This window comes from Equus asinus, chromosome 5 (genome assembly GCF_041296235.1).
Source record: "Equus asinus isolate D_3611 breed Donkey chromosome 5, EquAss-T2T_v2, whole genome shotgun sequence".
In the NCBI taxonomy this organism is placed as follows: domain Eukaryota; kingdom Metazoa; phylum Chordata; class Mammalia; order Perissodactyla; family Equidae; genus Equus; species Equus asinus.
The window spans coordinates 11,515,394-11,535,697 of NC_091794.1; the positions used below are offsets into that span (position 1 = coordinate 11,515,394).

Consider the following 20,304-nt stretch of genomic DNA (forward strand, 5'->3'; position numbering starts at 1 on the left):
AGGATCAAGGAAGGTTGCTTTTGCAGACAGGCATAATACTTAAAGTATTTTCAATAGTGGAAAATGTCTGAACAAGGCAAGAAAGAGTCACCCAGGTTTGAACAAATCCCAAGCGCCAGCAATACTGCTCTAACGGCCTGTAGACACTTAACTCTCCTAGAACAGCATGGTTATCTTTCCCTAGGAGTTTGAGAATGCAACCATGGATTGGCTAAGAAAACCAGCTGCTGTGTGACGTTGAATTATTTCAGGATGCCTTCAGAACAATCAAAACCCTATGCTGAAACCATATTTGCAAAGTGACAGAAGCTTAGACAGGAGACGTGCGATCAGAAAGGCGATGAAAATATGTGGGAGCCCACGTAATCATTTCTCAGCCCTCGTGCAGTGCGTTGGGGCCATGAAGTCACACGAATTCAGCCAGTGGACTACGGGCATCACCCGCAGTTTCCAAGCCTCACCCGTACAACACTTTTGCTTGTGTGATCCTGTGCTCCCTCTCCCCATCTATGGCAAACTTGGTAGCCACATATGGAAGATTGCGGCAAGGTGGAAGGAATCCGGGTCCTTGATTGACTTTGAAGAACGGCGGCCCACTCTCCATCATGCCCCATATCAGATTCTGACATAAAGAAAAATAAACCTTGATAGTTTTAAGCCATTAAGATTTGGTGGTTGTGAGTCAGGACAGGTTAACTGTTATAACTAACACATACCCTGTTAGGCTCACCCTATAAAACAGGCCTAGGGCTGGACAGATCCGACCGAAAAGGGAAAAGCCTTCTGCGTGCCCTTCCTCACAGAGCCATCAGCACAAACAGCTAACATGTATTCATCTTGGGTCAGAACCAGGTTCCATGTTAAACCATCATTGAGCCATATGCCCTGAGCTCCAAGGCCAATCAGGAAGCATCAGCCTGCAGGGGAGTTTCTGACTGGGTGACAGGTGGAGGCTCCACTTTTCATGACCACTTTTCATCTCCCCATGGGTGGAGGGAGGTCCCAGAAGTAGTTATGGAAATGTATGGGAAATAATTCTTTCTGGTTCCAGAGCCAAGAGTTAGCACCTCTCCTCTGCCAACACCATGTCCCTGGCCCCACAAGCTGTCAGCCTCACGTGCCTGTCCTTGGTCCTGGGCTTTTGTTCAGCAACCAGATCAGAAACCTATGGGGATGCCAGTACATGAAGTTAATAGAAACTGTTATGGGCTGAATTGTGTGTGTGTGTGTGTGTCCCCAAAGTCATATGTTGAAACCCTAACCCCCAGTAGGTAGAATGTGACTGTATTTGGAGACAGGGCCTTTAAAGAGGTGATTCAGTTAAACTGAGACTGTTAGAGTGGGCCCTAATCCAACCTGATGGGTGTCCTTAAAAAAAGCAGAAATTCGGATACAAGAAGAAACACCAGGGAGGCGCACAGAGGGAAGACCCCGTGAGGACACAGTGAGAAGGTGGCCATCAGCAAGCCGAGGAGAGAGGCCTCAGGAGAAACCAAAGCTGTGGACACCTTGATCTTAGACTTCTAGCCTCCAGAACTGTGAGAAATAAATTTCCATTGTTTAAGCCCCCCATTCTGGTAATTTGTTATGATGGCCCTAGATGACTAAGACAGGGACACACACACTCAATAGCCCTGAAAGCTGTAAGACACTCCTCTGTCTTATGTTGGGGAAACTCTCATTTCTGCCACCGCTGACTCTCCTTACACAGGGACTCTAGAGCAGAATCCTCTGAACAGAGATACATTCATTCCAGTTAAGCAGACAAACGGAATGTTTCAAACCGTACTGTCTCCACTGTTGTTTATGAAACGAGCGCCCACAGAGAAGTAGCAAGTGCTGTAGTTTAAGAGGCTTGGCTGTAAGTCAGGCCTAGAGAATGGCGCCTAAACAGTCAACACATTTCATGCAGAGTCAAAAAATCCTGAAAATGAAAACTCTCCCAAGTACATCTTTTAAGAAAAATGAAGCACTCAAGGTCAGGGAAATTTACCAAGGAGTTCCTTTTTTCTTCTTCTCTAAAACGTGAAATATGATTTGAGGAAAGAAGCCAAATGCAAAAAATCCCCAGAAAACCAAAAACCCAAAAATCAGAATAAAACTTGAAAAAGCTAATGATTTCAAATTGACAATTCAATAGGTCATTTTTTTTCTCTTGCCACATTGCTCATCTATATCAGAGAAACGTAAGATTTACCTTAATTCCAATACATATGATTTAGCTTTAAAATGATTGACAAGGTATTTTGTTAACTAAATACCACGTCTGAGTTTGAGATCCTACTTCTCAAAGACATGCTAAAATATTTTACTTAGAAATGAGAAGAGATTTAAACATATTCTTCTGACAGAGACTGGGACAATAAAAGAAATTAGGTTGGACAGTGCACATAAATTAAGACCACATGGTAAAGTTTGAGATAACTGAATTCAGAGAAGTGGATCACAGAGAAGAAAAAGATGATGGAACATCACTAGATACCTGAGGCTACAGGCCAGGAGTGAGCAAATCACAGGTTATGGGCCAACTCTGGCCATGCCCATTTGATTTCCAGTTATCTATGGCTGCTTTCAAGGTACAACTGCAAAGCTGAGTAGTTGTGACAGAGACCCTATGGCTTGCAAGGCCAACAATATTTACTATCTGACCTTATAGAGAAAAATTTTTCCTAACCCGCTATAGGTGATAAAACCTAAGCAAACAAATGCATTTTGTTAGTGTAAGGAATTTCAATGCCTCATTCCCAAAACCTCCTTCCACGGTACCTCTCCAGGCATGCCTGGAGAGAGCAGAATACGTGCCAGGTGCAGTCTGGCTCTGGGCCATGAGAAGACCTCACACATTTCAGTATTTCCTTGAATACCTTGAGTTGGAAGAGGGATATAGTTGGTGGTCCCTAAAGATTTAAGATACACCTAACCAACTTGTTTTCAATCTAGTCTTGAGCCTTGTGGTAGGGTTTGACTTACATGGCAATTATGGCCACCAGTTGTCCTTTAAGCTGGCTGCCAATGTCAGCCCTCCTTTCCTATGTCTAGGCTAGAGAGTGTCAAAGCTAGCCACCAAAACTCCTCCCCACTTTCCATCAGAGACTGCATTGGCACCTCTCTACCTATAGCCGTGATAATTATAATATTTGTAAAATCAAAAAAAATAGCCTAGTCATCCACAAAAGTTGAGGAAACCCTGGCCAGAATAGCAGGCACAGAGTCTGGCCAACATGAAGTGCTCAAATATCTGCTGAAGAAGTGAACCACATGCCATGCATACCAGCTGCTCATACTTTTCACCAACAACAGGCCTCCAGGCCAGCTCCCTCAGGATTGGCCCTCACGGAATGGAAGAGCAAGCTTGGCAGCAGAGAATGAGTTGAATGTTACCCAGTTTGCAGCACTATCATGGTTTTGCCTTTGCCTCTGAGTCTTTCTCCTGCTTTCCTGGTCCCTTCGGCTTCCTGAGCCCAGTCTCACAGGTCTCCTTCAGTTTCTGCAGTTTCTCAAGGTTCACATGGAGTAGGACATGGGACCTCGTCTTGCCCTCAGGCAACATTTCCCTTCCGTTCTATACCTTACCTGGCTTATCCTTAATTGCTCGTGATCTTACGCTTTCCTAGTATTTCCCCCTGGCATTCTATTCAGCTTCCTTAAGATCCCTTCCTCTCTTAAGCCTTTAAGTCTGATTAAACCAAGGCATTTCTGATACAATCTGCACTGGCACAGAGCACTCTCAAAGAAGGGTCTGCAATGGTATTTGTGATATTTTGTAAGATACGCTCATCTTTCCTTTCCAGATGTACCTATTATAGGTATTATGAATCATTAACTAAAACGCATGAATAACTCGCCTCCTCCCTTTAGCCCGCCCCTTCTCTTTTCAGCCCCTTCACAGCTCGTGCCTTGTCTTCAGTTCTTTCTTTTCCCGGCCCTGGCTGTTTGCATCCCCGGCTTCCTTTGCACTAAGATTGTTATAATTGGTGAACTGCTCTGCGACATTCAGATGTACCTGACAAGATGCAGACTCTCTGAGGATGTATTTTTTCCTTAGCTAGGTTTATTAATAGGCACAGGTTTGACGTTACCTGAAATGAGGTTTTTTTTTTTTTTAACTGCACAAGGAGACGTTCATTTTTGTTCCTCATGGAAGGAAGTAGGGCAAATATCAAGGCCCAATGTTTTCGCCCTTCATCAAAAACATTCTTTCAGACACTGGCTCAGAGCCTCTAAAGTGGATCTGAATTCATCCCACCATCAGTGCTATAGAGGGTAGGGCCGGTGAGTGAGAGCAAAGATAACTCACAGCACATACAAGCCCAAATTTGGCTTGACATCCTCATTAAAAAAATGACCCCACGAGAGTTTTGTCTGAAAATGGGCTATGGGAAAGGGGCCAGTTCAATTGAACACGTTAACAGGGTTTGTTAAATTATTATTAATTGTCCAACAAACATGTGGAAAGCAGGTTGCCAGTTGAACCTCAGAGCCAAATGATTTTTCTTGCTGACATATGGCATTGACTTAAGGGAACAGATCAGATAGGTAATATCATCATAGCTAATTCCACGTGTTTATAATTGTGCCGTTGATCTATAGAGTGTGAAGTGTTTTGCCAACATCAGCTGACTGGTCTTCCTCACCACCTTCTGTGACATGCAGGGAGCTGCTTTCATGCCCTCGCTTCACTGAGAAGCTGAGTGGAATGTCTAAAGTCATCCGCTTGTTATGATGAAGCTAAGAAAAGATCCTGCAGCCCACGAGTCCCGTCTCATTCAGTTTCCTGACTATTAAGACTCAGCTGCTTCAACAGAGATTCAATAAGCAGCTTAGCTCCTGGCTTCTGCCCATCTCCAAAGAAATGGCTACAGGTGCAGGCAGGGGGTATGGGAAAACTTCACTCTGATCTCACGTTAATGTTAATGTACAGCATCAAAGTTTTTAGTTCTTTTCCTCACTGTTCAGCATGATTGGTCAGTTTCTCAAGAAAGAGACTTATTATAGGGAGATCCAGACAGTACATACAGTCCTTGTACATATGTTTTTTGGTGTGTTATCCTGAGTCTCGTAGGAGTGTAGAAGCTGCTTCAATACAAGAAAATTATAAAAAGTGACAGTAATTGCCTAGAGGTATTTTTTATATTAACAGTGCGAGCTTACTAGAAAGATGCTAGTGGAGAGTTGGACGGGCTAAGTTTCTCTGGTGATGTTCCAACAGGGGTCATAAAAGCAGCCAAATACAGTGAGTTCTGTTCAGTTAAAGATTCTAAAAGATGCGACTGTTGCTCATCAAAATAATCTTAAATACCTAAAGTTTTCTATTTCTTCATCTTTCTCTGAAAGCTTTCTTTCCAGTTCCGCTTTAGTTTCCAAGAGTTCAAGCTGGGAGCGAAGAATCTTGCTTTCATTACGTTCCAGAGCTCCCTGAAATACACAAAGAAAAGGCACTAAATTAAGTCCATTTTTGGACAAAAGTTTTTGAGTTTTTTCCCTCAAAATGTACGTCACTAAGGTAGCTCTGCTTTACAGTAGCTGGGAGAGATATAAGTTCAAATCAGGTCCCTGAAGATTGGAACAGGATGAGAGACAAGTGATTATTTCTGTTTGTCATGTCACTTACAGCCTTGACGTTCTTAGGGCTTTCAGCTGTAGTTCGAGAACTAGAATTCTAAAGCATTTCATAAAACAGAAAATTTCACTCATGTCTGTGACTATATTTAAACGTTTTAATTTATTACTCTTGACTTTTTCTAATGTATTCCATTTCAGGATGAATCAATAAAATATCAAAGCTAGAACAAGGAAGGTGACAACCCCTACCTGGAATCTTTTATTTGATTTTGGACGTCCCAGGGGGACCGAGAAAAAGTTGAAAGCATTCAGAGAGGAAAAACAGGATAGTGTCCAAATATTGTCAGACGAAGAACAATAAAGGAATCTAGCATGTATGTGACACACAGCCCTTGGTGTGAGCCATTGTACCATCATTATTACTACCACAAATGGATCGCTTTGACAGGTGGGAGGTCTCTGGCCCCTTTGAGTATTTAAATACAGGCAAGGCAATTACTGCCAGGGATGTTATAAAGGTGACTCAAGTTTGAAAGTGCATGTTTAATTAAATCTTTAAAGGCTGTGCCAAAGATAAAATTTACATAGAAGGAGAAACAAACAAAAAACCACTTGGAGGAGACTGATGAAGATGTTTATAAAGGGCACAAAGAGTGACGACTATCTGTTGGTCAGTTAACAATCAGCAGACAGTCCTGAAGGCAGGAGGAATTTTTTGGCCTCTTTCTGAGGGGTGCTTAGCACACACCACCAACAGTAAACAGTCAAACTGAGTAGCAGTTTCAAAATAAAAATAAGAACGATTTGGGGGATTTTAATACGGCTTAAGACCTTGCTGCTGTTCTCTCAACACCACCTTCAATATAAAAGAAAAGAAATAAAAACAAATGCTTGGATAACATTTCCTCCAAAGGAATAAATAGTGCCCTTCCTTCAGGCAAAACCATCACATCTAACCCTCTAGAACACACCAAGAAAGTGAATCTTTGGAGAAGGTCACCTGGAATAATTTGAGTTTTGTGGCTTCAAAAATAATTTGATAAACTTTCTCATAAAGGCTCACCCAGGAAAATAATAACCTAATTTTACAAATACATGTCCAAGTTGATGAAGTATTTATGGATGAGGCTGAAGACAAAACTTAAGAAAATGTGAATAGAATATAGCGCCATCTAGTGGTACTACATGGTACGAGCGCTGGGGTCTTAAAATTCTCACCTTTCCTGTGAGTGCTAGTCCATTTAATAGACAAAGATGTCTACGCGTTGCACACGACTCGGATTGCCCCCTGCCCAATCATCTCTCTGACTGGCTTGTCATGGTGCTTGAAATTTCTACCATAAAAGTTACTTCTTCGGGTAAAGTGGTGGCTTCAGAAAGTCCCTAGCCAGGATGGCCAGAGAACCAAAGGGAACAAGCAAATGAAACAAAGTTCACTTTACAAGGGCCAGACTGACTAGGGGACACCACACTGCCAATCAAAAGGATTCTGTGGAAAAGGTAGAAGACCTCAGAAAACAATTATGCATAAAAAAGCAAGAGCTGTGTCAAGAGCCATCCACTTGACAGCTCTACGTACAGGGTAAGACGGACGCGTCTTCTGTCTGGCAGGTCTCAGAAATGCAGTGATGAGATAAATTTAACAGACATTGCTTGGCACAGAGCAGTCCTTTGGGGGCTGGTTTTCCATTATCACACCTTCCAAAGGCCCCGGCCTAAAATTGACTGCTGTGCCTTTTAAAAATCATCCTCTCTACTGGAGGGTGAGTGGGTGGGGCTGCATTTTAATGTGACCCGGTGCTCATTCAAAGGGTGGGGCAAGAATATGAAATTCCCTGTGAGCAATCTCTGCAGGGCTTGTTAACTACTCAATGATTGTGACAAGATAACGGCCTTCTGAGTTCCCCTTCTTTGGCAAATGTCCTCTCAGTGGTCCTTTCAATCACTAGCACACACCTGGGATAAAATCAGAGATTTTTCCTGAACTTTTAATCTATAGCACCGAAAACACTCCTGTCAACCTGCACAAAGATGAGCTTTCAGAAACAAATGTTTGAGAGCATCACTTTGAATCTCATTTTCAAAACTAGAGTTTTTTAAAAAAAGAAGTGTTGTGACTGATTCTATTTAAAGAGAGGAGGAGTTATGAGGATATTTATTCATTCAACATTCAACAAATATTTACTGAACCTCTACTACACACCAGGCAATGTTCTAGGCCAGCGCTTCTCAAACGTTAGTGTGACTACGAATCGCCAAGGGACCTTGTTCAAATGCGGGTTCTGATTCAACAGAGCTGGAGAGAGGCCTGGGAGTCTGAATTTCTAACAAGCTCCTGGGTGATACCCATGCAGCTGGTCCCTGGGCCACATTTTGTGTAGCGAGGATCTAGGCAGTGGGGATAAGCTGGTGAATGAGACAGACATGGGTCCTGTGTTCATTTCAATCAGGAGATTTGCATCCACTATTGCTTGTCCTGTTCTCTGAGCCTTGATTTCCTCATTTGTAAAATGAGGACAATAGTTTGCTGGGGTGATTACGTAAGATGATGCATATCAGGCACTTGGCAGGGTGCCTGACATGCAGAACATTTGAATAAGTGTCATTGTGGTGTTGGCATCGGTCAGTCGTTGTGTTGTTAATAGAATGCAGATCTTCTGCTTTGTCTCTGCCCCCTGCAGGGAATACCTCTGCTTCTTCCAGTGCCACCTGGACTTCAGTCTTCTCTTGTTCAATCCGTTTCCTGACCTTTTCCATTTCACTTAAGTTCTTGTTTCCTTCTCTCACCTGATTTGTCAGATTCAAAATCTCTTCTGGAGAGGGAAGAAAAAGCAAAGTTGGTGAGTGAACCAGTCTCAGACCCATGATATCAGGCACAACAGACGGTCCCCAGAGGCCCATTGGGACCATGGTCATGCCATCCTTGGTAACTTGATGGCAAGGCCACCACGGGCACACATGAGACCTTTGTTCAAATTAGAAGAAGGCATCCCTTCTTCAATATATTCTTTTGCCATCTGCCAAAAGTTGCCTACAGCAGCTGGTGAGGATGGTGCTTCTTAGAGTGTTGTGCATGGGACAACCTGCACAACTTTACATGGCGGTCCTGCTTGCCAGAGCCACACCAGATCCACCTGGTGATGCCCTAGGACACAGGTCTGGAATCCCTACGCTTCCAGTGCAGGTGCTTAGCTATCAACACCAGTTGCCACCCTTGTACCAGCTGCTGCTCAACGTCAGGATGGGAACTTAAAGCACAAGTTGGGTCACCATCAGAAGCCAATGCCTGAGCCCAGACACACCAAAGACTCTGAAGGAGCTCAGGCACTTGAGGGTTTGTGGCTAGCCTCTCATGAACACAAGCCTTTGACAGAGTAAGGCATCCAGAAGTGACAAAACCACCACGGCCTGATATCATTCGTGTCAGTTCTCACCCTTCAGGGAGGAAGACTTTGTACTAAGAGGTGGGGAGGAGGGCCAAGTAGCCCTGGGAACCACCCACAGTCCAGAGACGACCGACGGAGCTCACGAGCTTGCTGCTCCTCTGGTTCTGAGATCCCAGGCTGTGATGGGACGTGACAAGAATTTTAAAAAGTTACGAAAACAAACCTGTTGGAAGGCAGTTCTCATATGAATAATAAATTCGTCTCTGATAAGCTCTCTCCAGAAGAGGGGCTCCCAAGAGAAAACTTGGGGCAGTGGTTCTCTACTCTGATCACACCTTAGAATCACTTGGAGAGCATTTGAAAAAGACCTCTGTCCAAGCGCCACAGCAGACAAGTGTGGACCCCAGACCAGCAGCACTGGCCTCACCTGGGAACTTGTTAGAAATGCAAATTCTCAGACACCCTCCTGCACCTACTGAGTCTGCAACTCTGGAGTGGGGCCCAGACAACCGTATCTTAACAAGCCCTCCAGGACGCAGCTGAAGTTTCCTGACCATGGTTCCAGCACTTCTCACATGTCCAGGGACCTGATCATGGACCATGTAGGTCAACAGAGAAAGCAAGTTTCCCTCACGCCTCCAATAGCAATGAACTTGCTCCCGGGGCATCTCGGGGTTTCAAGGCACGTCCCTGTTGCTGCTGGTGTAAGTTGGCAGCCTCTTTGAAGGGCTGCTTGGCAGTACCTCAAAATTTAAAAATTCATTCCTTTAACTCAGCAATTTCATTTCTAGGAATCTATTCTGCTGAAATATTTTCACATGTCCACAAATATATGTACAGGGATGTATAATATAGGATTATTTATAATTGTGAAAAATCGTTTCAAAAAATGAATAGGGTCTAGATAAATAAGTGTTAGTCATCCTCATTATAAAACACTATGTAGCCACTAACGCTCATGTGGCAGGTCCCCGTGCATGGGCGTGCAGAGATCACAAGGCACATGGAAGGTGGCACGGCCTGTGGTTAAGTGGGTTAACGCCAGAGTCAAGCTGGCTGGGCTCAGAGCTCAGAGCTGCTGCTTGTCAAGTGTGAATATGGACAAGTTCTTAACCTTGTGTGACTCCATATAATCTGCATTTTACAGATACAGAAACTAACACACAAGAGAATTAAACGATGAATAGTTATATATAGAATGGTGTCTGGCACGTAGTATGGGCTATAGAAATATTTATCAAATTGAAAATATATTAGTAAATGAGAAAATAAACGGTGTAGAAATGTGTGTAATTTGAGTAAAAAACACACACGTGAATATATTCATGGGAAATCTCGGGAAGGCTATGGCTATCAAGAAATTCTTAGTAGTGGCTTCCTTTACACAGTGAAACTGGGGCCGAAGGTAGGAAAATAGTCTTATTTTTAGAATTAATTTAATAAAAATATATCTGAAGGAAAAAAATTCAAAAAGGACTATTACAAACGGCAAAGTGAAAACCTGCAGGGACCGTGACAGTGCTGAGGCGTCGGCCGGTGGAGGGCAGCCTTGCTCTGGAAGCCGGCCTCCAACCCCCCGGAGCTCCCTGCTCCCGCTCGGGCTCCAGGCTGGTCGCAGAGTACCTCGAAGGTTCTCGTTCTCCCTCCGGAGGGTCTCCTGGCTCATGGTGCTCTCCTCGTAGGCGTGCCGGAGCTTGAGGAGCTCCGTGCTGAGGGCCCGGGCCTCCTTCTGAGCGGTGTCCAGCATCGCCTGGGACTCCTCGTGCTTCTGCTTCTGGTCTTCCAGGCTCTTGTCAGAGAGCCGCTGCTTCTGGTCCAGCGCGGCGGCCGCGGAGCGTGCCTGCCTGAGGTCCGACAGGGCGTCCGCGAGCTCCAGCTGCAGTCGGTGTCTGGCCCTCTCCAGGGAGGCATTTCTGGCATTGGCCACCCCCACGGCTTCAGCAGCCTCCTGCAACCTCATTGCCAGCTTCTTCCTGAGAAGGGAGACCCAAATGGCAAGTGAAAACACGATCCTCAAGAGCTCATCCAGTCTGTCCTTGATTAAAGACAGTGGTCTGGTACAAGAAAGGGTGGCCCAGGGGCTGGCTCAATAGTGCGAAGCAAAAGCAGGTCATGTCTGAAGACGACCTCCCGGTGCCTATTCATCCCAGATGTCTGCTGACCACCTCCTCTGGCTCCTGGGTCCACATGGCCATTATTTTCCCCACCCCTTGCCAACATGGACTTGGAACTCAGGATCTCCAAGTCCCTGGAAGTATTTGCTTACCCTAAACCTTTAATAAGCAATATTTACTTTATTAATGATTTCCTAAGAAACGGGAAAAAGAGGAAGCTTGTACTGGACACTCTCCAGTGGTAAACAACTGAAAAATTCTTAGGTGCGTCTAGTCTCTAAAGAGTTCTTGGGCTCTGCTGCTTTCTCCTGCTCATTCTCTCTCTCTCTTATCGTGTGGCTCCTAAACATGCCCAAATTCTCTCTTTTCTCTAGATTTCTTCTCCACCTTAGGTCCTCTTCCCAAATTTATATTCTCAAGTCGGTCCCATTGTATGTTCACTTAACAGCTCCCACTGTTCCCAGGAGGTCCTTCAGCCATCCTCTGAGATGGAGTGGCTTATTAACCAGCGTTGGCCCTGCTGCTAGGCTTTCTAATGGATGAAATGTGTTCTCTTGCTAATATCCCCTGCAGGGACACTGGCAGTCCCATTCTTTCTCATTTACTACACTTCTTAGATGAAAGGTACTATATGTACCAAAGCTTTTTCGGACCCGCTGTTACTAAACAGAAAAAAAAGGTCCTCAGGAATTAACATGTGCCATATGACTAGCCAAACAGAGCAAGGTGGCCATGAAGCCCCTTTCTGGTGGAATCCTGCAAAAACAAATCCGTGCTCAGCATCTAGGAGGGATCTGGGCTCTACAACTACTCCTTGCCCATGGCTTTCTAACCATGGTCACCTCACTTCTTTGCTTCCTTTTTCTTAACTGTTAAGAGGAGATCCTGATGTGGCAGAGGGTGACTCTAGTTAACAATACCGTATGGTATACTTGGAAGTCACTATGAGAGCAGAGCTTTGATGTTCTCGCTATAACAACAATGACAAAAGGGAATTATGTGGGGTAAATGATGTGCTAACTAACCTTATTGTGGCAACCATTTTGTAATATCTACATGTATCAAATCATCACATCATATACCTTAAATTTACACAATATTATATCTCACTTATATCTCAATAAAAGCCAAAAAAAAAAGAGAGACTTGATGCTTTACTCCACCTAGAACAAGAGTCTTGCAAAGTAATTACAGGTATTTTAACTACTTTAGAAATGCTCAATCGGGAGCAGAAAATGAGAATTTTACTTTGGGTGACCAACCATGCTGATTTGCTGGGAACCAAGGAGCTACAGCAGGACACAGGACTATCTGTGCTAACATCAGGAAAATCCAGGGCCAACTGGACAAGCGGGCCACTCCCGTTGCCCTGATAATGTTGTTCTACATGTAATACCAACTACCAGCTTGCTCCTCCACTTGCCAACCAGAAGCACCTACTTACTTGCCTAGAATAGGCAGGAAGATGTGGGAGTTAAGAAACCAAACCCCTATCCCAGAGGAACTTAGAACTCAGAGCAGTAAACTGGGTCTCAGCTTGATTCTGCTAAACTAACTCATCATGTGAACCCAAGCCTGGAAATCAAAGCAGGCAGAGCCTCGACTTTCCAATTAAAAGAAATAGAATGCTAGATTTTTTTGTAGCTCTTCCTCCCTGAGGTGATTTAGTGAGGAAGCATAAGACAGACAACGGTTTATTTATTTGATGTTCAACTAAGTTTAAAGCAAAAAGGGTCTTCAGATATTACCGTGTTTTCTCACTACTTTTCTTCAGCTATCATGTATGGCAGAATAATTAGTTCCAACAATCCATGTGGTCATAAGTATCTCTACACTTTCCCTCTTTTCTACTCTTCCCAAACGAACCTTCAAACAGAATGATTGGTCAGCACTTTCACCCAAATTCTTCAATCATTATAAGAAAAAACAAATCTTACTTTAGAAGCAGATGCCATATTTTGGATATGAGGAGCCATTTCAGTTCAAAGCCCCACTTTTCTGTGGTCCAGAGTTTTTAAAACATCGACTGCAGGTATTTTTAGTATCTGTCATCCCACAGCCCTTTGTAAGTTACCGTGGCTACAGAGACGGATCACTTGGTACCCGTTCTGGGACAGAACACAGCACCTGTTCAGCAAGTGCACAGCACTGTTTCTCAAAGATTTAGGTGAAGAAGTGAAAAACAGTATTTTTGGTTGAAGCTAAAGAGAAATGTATTGATCTGCCCTGGATTTTTGCCAAGGTACTAAGCCAGGAACACATTCTTTTGAGTAAAGCTTTAATGATTATAAACTGGGTTTGGTTTGACACTTTCTCCCGGAAGATATACAGTCCTTCGACCTCTGAGCAAAATGTGTCAGTACTAAACCCTAGTACCAGGTCGTGATTCCTCTGGGCCCCAAACTTCTGTAGTTCCTAAGAGAACTTCTAAAGCCTTTATGTAGCATTGGCTGTAAAGCTATATTCTAACCTTAGAGGTGGCCTGAGGGCGATTTCTCTGCAAAGAAACCTTTGTCCCATAAAGCATGATGACAGATCCTAACATGTTTCCAGCCATCCCTGCCCACCTTCGCAGACCTCTTTGTAGTCTACAAGCCGCAGACCAGCGAGCCGATGACTTTAATGTATGCAGACGTGTGCACACATGGGCTCAATTATTTTGGTGTTCCAAATGAAATATGGGATTTTAAGTGCTGGCCCATTTCCAAACTATTGCTCAGAGTCACATCTATAAAGACTTCCCTTGTACCCCTAGAAAGAGAGTCCTTTTTCCCCTCAGGACCTCTCTATAGTCGTTATCATGTTGTATTATAATTTTTTTCTTTTTGTTTTAACCTCTCTAGAGCATGTGCTTCTTGCCAGCCGTGGCTATTTCCTCTTTGGTCTTGGGCTTGTTCACACACTTGGCAAGAATACATGAGGCCTCGAAGGCACAGACACTATTCCCATATGCTGCTGTGTGACAACGCCAGGTTCAGGGTAGCTGTGCCCTACTCACTTGGCATCCTCCAAGTCCTCAGTTCTCTGGATGGTGTCATCTTCGTACTTCATTCTCCACTGCACTATTTCAGCATTGCCTTTGGATAAAGCCCGAAGCAGCTCAGCCTTGGCCTCCTGTTCTTCCTCGTACTGCTCTCGTAGAAGGGCGCAGTCACGCTTGGCTGACTGCAGGGCCTGGGCCAGGGCACTCTGTGACTTTGAGAGACATAGCACACGTTCACAAAAGGCACCACCACCATTAACAGCAAAAGGCTTGGAGGTGACACTGTTTTTTTAGATAAGGTTAATAACAACCTGCCACAAATTCAAGCTGAACCTGAACATAGTAAGATAATACCAGGGAGAGAATTTGGGACATGAAGAGAAAGGATAGAGTATCTAATTGCTGCTGTTAAAACAGGGAAGAGAGTTCTATTTAGGGAAATGCCAGCCTGACTGCGTGGCTTCAACAACAGACTGGCCTGGGGATCTGGAAATAATGGAGGATGGGAAGGTAGCAAAGAGAACACTCACTATCATTTAAGTAATAAAATTTATATTTAGCAATATATAAGATTCAGTTCTTATATGGACTAAGAAGGACCACCGAGATTTAGTCTAGCCTTTTCATTCCGTTGATGAAGGAACAAAATCTTTTATTTTACATGTAAATCTCTAAAAATGTCATCTCTTGGGGCTGGCCCTGTGGCCAAGTGGTTAAGTTCGCGCGCTCCACTGCAGGCAGCCCAGTGTTTCGTTGGTTCGAATCCTGGGCGTGGACATGGCACTGCTCGTCAAACCATGCTGAGGCAGCATCCCACATGCCACAACTAGAAGGACCCACAATGAAGACTATACAACTATGTACTGGGGGGCTTTGGGGAGAGAAAGGAAAAAAAAAATCTTTAAAGAAAAAATTAAAAATGTTCTCTCTTATCACTTTGAAACAGCACTATCCAGTAGACCTCTCTGTAGTGATGAAAATATTCTATACGTGAACTGTACAACATGGTAGCCACTAGCCACATGTGGCTATTGAACACTCAAAATACGCCCAGTACAATGTGTGGTCAAAACTGAATTTTCATTTTATTTTAATTAACATAAATTTGCATTTAGATAGCAACCTGTAGTGTAGTAGTGGCTACTGTATTTACTGGACAGCAGAGCTGAGCTTAATGACCGTTTTTTATCACTTATGGTGGTCTGGTTAAACTGGCAGCATTGTTCCCAAGAAGTAACCTAGTCTAGTGGGAAGAACCCGGGTATCAGTCCTCACAGGTCCTTTATGCAAATTAGAGAAAAGCATCTTCTCAGGTGGCTGCAGCTCCGAGAGCACAGGCTCGGTTAATGGCAGCCTCAACCAGACACCTTTGGGCAGTGAACGAGGAGCAACAATATACGGTGACCCTGAGAAGGACACAGGCTTTGGAATCTGATAAACATGGCTTCAAACTGAGACCCTTCCTGTTATTTAATATATATTTATTGAGCACCTGTTCTAGGCATTAATGTTTACAGAAGGAAATGAGACAAAGTCTTTGCCCTAAGGAGCCGAAAGGAGTGAGGATACACAAAACAAACATGTAAATAAGTTAACAAATAAAAATGCCCACAGCTGTAAGAAAATAAAACAGACTGACACAGTGTACAATGTTTGGCTCCTTCTCATCATCCCCAGAAGACCTTGGGGAAGGGTCTTCAAGCCACAAGAATAGCACCTACGTAAGTCCTAATGCAGGAATGACAGCAGCTTGTCTAAGAGGAAGGAAGGAGGCCAGGTGATGGGGTGAGTAAATGAGGGAGGCAGATGACCTTACTTTTAAGGTCACAGAAGAAGGCGGCAGCCAGAGGAAGGGGGCCCTTGTAGGCCAGTTGGAAGCCACTGGGAAGGCAGCCAGAGATCTTCTAAAATATAAATCAAGTCATTCCACTACCTGCTTAAATTCCTTCACGGTTACTGCCAGCTGTGTGACCTTGGACAAGTTATTTGTCTTCTCAGAGCCTTGGTTTCTTCGTGTAAAAAGATATCATTCTACCTGTTTCATATTCCTTATATGAAGATGGAGATAACATGAGAGAAGTATCTAGCGTAATGTTTGATGCACAAACCATGGTAGCAATTAAAAAATGTATATAGAATATAGAAAATAAGGAGAGTGGAGGGAATAAAGTAAAATATTTAAAAACAGAAGTCTGAAGACTCAATGACCTCCCCTTTCTGAGTAGACGCCTATGCTGGCATCTACTGCAAGATGATGGACTCTGAGTACTCTTGTGCTCTCATCTACTTTGAGATTATGTACAACGGAGGTACTTCTGGGTCTTAGTAACAAGGTGCCTTGAATATGAACTAAGACTTAACTTGAAATACCAGAGCTGAAAGAATTCATCTCTCCTATTAGTCGTTATGCTTTCACCTTAAAGAACTATTTTCACTGGGGTCAGCTAACTAGCAACATTATATATTCTCTTGGGAAGAAATGACTAATATTTATAATTTATTGACAATTTAAAAATAATATTGAGCTAAGCCAGCCCCATTTATTTCATTCAGGTCTTTTATTTAATTCTACTTCTTGGTGCAATTTAGAATCAAAGATCCATAAAGAGCCTTGAGGACTTTGTGTTCAAATAATAATGCAAAATGGAAACCTGTACTGGTTCTAAATCTGACAAAGCAGAGAAGCAATTTGAATCACTGAGGAAGATCCTTCAGTGATCAGGGCCCTTCCCAGCACATACAAGGTCCAACATGGCTTTTTCCCATAACTTCTTGGGCACATTCCCCTCTTCTTTTATATGAGAAGATTGCAGGCTGACCCACCAAGCACTGTTTTTTTTAAACATAGTCAAGCCACTGGTGAGCAATAAGAGGTGGCTTACTTTGGTCTCCTCTTCCAGTTGTCCTTTCAGTTCTTCCATCTGCCGAGTGAAGGTGCTCTTTTCCCTGGAAAGTTGCTTTATCAGAGCCTCCTTCTCTTCCAGCCTCCTTAGGAACTCGCCTACAGAAAGATTTCACAAAGTAAGTCAATCATGGTCTTCCTCCTTATCTACTGCCCCCCCCCCAACTTAATTTGTTGACTTTGAGGGCAACCAGAATGACACTACACACATATTTTTAATATTTAGAAGGGGTCCAAGAGGTCTTGTATCAATAAACCACAGCAATGAGCCTTTCCAGGACTCAAGAGAGAGCCGTAATAAAGAACTGTGTTTTAGTAGTAAGCATGAGTTGATAATGGATAATATTAGCTACCATTTACTGGGACTCTCCTATGCGGTAGGTACTTTACGTATATTAGCTAGTTTAATTCTCATAGCTCCTTGATAATGTAGGTATTATATTACCCCTTTTGCAGGGGGGAAACAGGGTAACAAATGTGATTGAGACACAAACATGCATAGCTAGTAATTAATGGATGTAGATTCAAATTAAGTTCTTAATCCTGAGGAACACATTTTTTCTTCTATGCCATGCTCCCTTGTTTATTATGTGTGGCTCTACCCATTTCTGGCTATATAATTTTTAGATAATTACAACTTCTTTGCCTCATTTGCAAAATGAGGATAACAATAAAAGATTGTTAATGAAAATTACATGAGTGTGAATGTATTTTGTAGACTGAATTGCTAAATGAATATTAGAAATAGTCATTAAACGGTAGAGAAAGTGACCGTGAGAGGTGGAGATTCTACTACACTGTAGTCGACCCTCCCCGCTTAGCTTATTTCATTAACGCTAGGTCAGAAATGCCTTGGTTATTAGAAATGGTACTAAAGCTAAGCCAATCCTGAGCCAAGGTAGTTGCTTCTATAATGCAATTAGTGCAACATGAAAAGCCCCAAATATTTATGTCTCCATCCTTCTTGCCACAAATAAGTTCTAAAACTCTCAACATTACAAGGAATGTTGGGCTAAAGCAGCGATTCCCAAACTTTTTGGTCTCAGGAACACTTTATTTGCTGAAAAATCATTGAGGACCCCACAGAGATTTTGTTTATGTGAGTTGTATATTAATAGATAGTGTATCAGAAACTAAAAGAGAAATTTAAGATACGTATTAATTCATTTAAAAATAATAAAAATTGTAATGATATGTTAAAATAAACAATTTTTAGGGGAAAAAAACTATATTTTCTAGAACCCCCAAAAGAATTAGTGAGAAAAATGAGATTGTTTTACATTTGTAAAAATCTCTGGCTTAATAAAAGATAGCTGGATTGTCATATTTGCGTCTGAATTCAATTTATTGTCATATATTGTTTTGGTTGAACCATATGAAAAACACCCAGCTTCTCAGAGATAAGCAGTTGGAAAAGGAAAGTGTATTTTCATAGTCTTTTTAGATAATTGTGACCGTTATTTGATACTACACCAAAACTCAACAAATATAAGTTTCTTAAGGGTTAGTTGCAACATGGAATAAACCATATCAGTGAACTTTTTTACTCTGTTACATTAAAATTCAAGGGTCTATCTTAAACTTTGAATGGATCTTTTACCCACTCATGATTTTGTAACATCAATCTAAAAAATACGTGTTCACTGAATTATGAAGATTTTCCAAATGTTGACACATTTCATTACACAGTGTAAAAAAACCATATTTGTTAACATCACCACTGATCTCACCAGAAAAGTCTTTAAGAATTGAGAGCCGTCAAGCTCATGATCGCATATACATGTTTTCCAAAATCTAATTTTTGCCTAAAAGCTCCAGTTTTATTGTTGGCAACAAATGTTGTCAGTTGTTTTCCTTGAAGTGACAGGCTCACTCTGTTCACTTCTGAGAAAATATCTGCCAAATATCTAAGTCTGAATAAGCACAGTTTGTCAATTTTTCTTTCAAGTAAATATGGTACTTCCTGGAAAAAACTGCTAGTTGAGCTCAGTTTGAACAACCACCCGTTGTCCTGCAGTGTGAAACAGAAGTGCTTTATGCATCCTTCTTGCTTTGTCATCCAGAATATTAAAAAGATATATACTCAGGGTCCAGATGTAATTAAACTAATGTTTACTGTTTCATTAAGGACATTCTTAAGGAAAACTGACTTTTTTAACTGTGAGCGCGCATCAGCGAATACAACAATTAGAGGACAGCTTGTGCTGCTGCCTCGACTCGTGATGAGGCTCCAGCAGTTTTAGTCATCATTGCTTTTGCACCATCAATACAAATGGCAAAGGAATAAAAAAAGCAAGCATCATCTTCGAATTATAATTAATAATGTAATTAACCTCAAACAAGGGTTTTGATAATCTCTGGGGGTCTGTGGCCCAAACTTTGAGAATCTCTGGGTGAAAACATTATATTTACAAGGATTCTGAAGAAATCCCAGTCCATTCGAGGGCTGAGACTAATACATCATGGATATTACAGAAGAGAGCCATTTAACATGGCTTAATTGATCACGTTTACTATTGGTCTCCTTTGAAAGAAGAGTATGATAAGTTGACAGGGCAGGGCACGAGAAAGAAACTTAGGTGGTAGTGGCAAAAAAGCAGTAAAAAAATCTGGGGCATAGATCCAATGAGGGGAGGGGAGATTTGGCTGGGTATATACTTAAAATTAATTCACACAAAAGCCAAAAGATAAAGAGAAGAATTAAAGGAAGGAAGAAAAAGTTCCTGCATCCTAAGCAGAATCATCATCTCAGACCCAGTTGCATTTCACTCACTTACCCACCAATTTCCTCATCAAAAAAGTGAGTAGAAAATTAATGCCAATAACTAGGGGAGGTTGGCAGTGACTATCAGAACAAATTCTATACGGCACTTCCCTCAGGGCCAGACTTCCAGGCATTCTCCAGCCTTGTCCCTGGACTATGGAGTCCACACACAGACTGTATCCTAAATGGCACAGAAGAACAAACTGGGGGCTTTGTCCCAAAGCCAGGTGTCACACACCCTGTGGCCAGTATAAAAAGAGGCTTATTCAGTGTCCTTGTCAGAACCAAAAACACTTTCCTTTCTAGATTTCCAGGTTTGCAGTTTTGCCAGCTCATTTTAATTTAGCTGTGGCTCTAGATTTAGCATCTAGAAACAGAGGTGTCCACTGGCACAGGGATGTTAATGGTACAAATGGTCTTCAGTCTCTTTTCAAAGTGTCTTTCTGGGCATCAAGAACATATTGCTTATTTCCATCAACCTAGGAATTCTATCTCTGGGAATATACTATTAAAAATAATTCTAATTACAGACAAACATCCAGCCACATGCTGTTCAGAAGAGAGAAACAAGTCAAGTTACAGGGCAAGATTAA

At 42.5% G+C, this 20,304-nt stretch overlaps 1 protein-coding gene across 1 annotated transcript in view; it reads right to left on the bottom strand.

Moving 5' to 3' along the window:
- MYH15 (myosin heavy chain 15) overlaps positions 1-20,304 on the bottom strand; it is a 124,410-nt gene that overhangs the window by 23,534 nt on the left and 80,572 nt on the right. The window contains exons 28-32 of the mRNA XM_044771643.2: positions 16,928-17,046; positions 14,061-14,257; positions 10,572-10,921; positions 8,251-8,375; positions 5,300-5,415 (exon numbers count right to left, since the gene is read on the bottom strand). Of these exons, the coding sequence (XP_044627578.2) occupies positions 5,300-5,415; positions 8,251-8,375; positions 10,572-10,921; positions 14,061-14,257; positions 16,928-17,046 (907 nt within the window). The remainder of the gene's footprint in view (positions 1-5,299; positions 5,416-8,250; positions 8,376-10,571; positions 10,922-14,060; positions 14,258-16,927; positions 17,047-20,304) is intronic.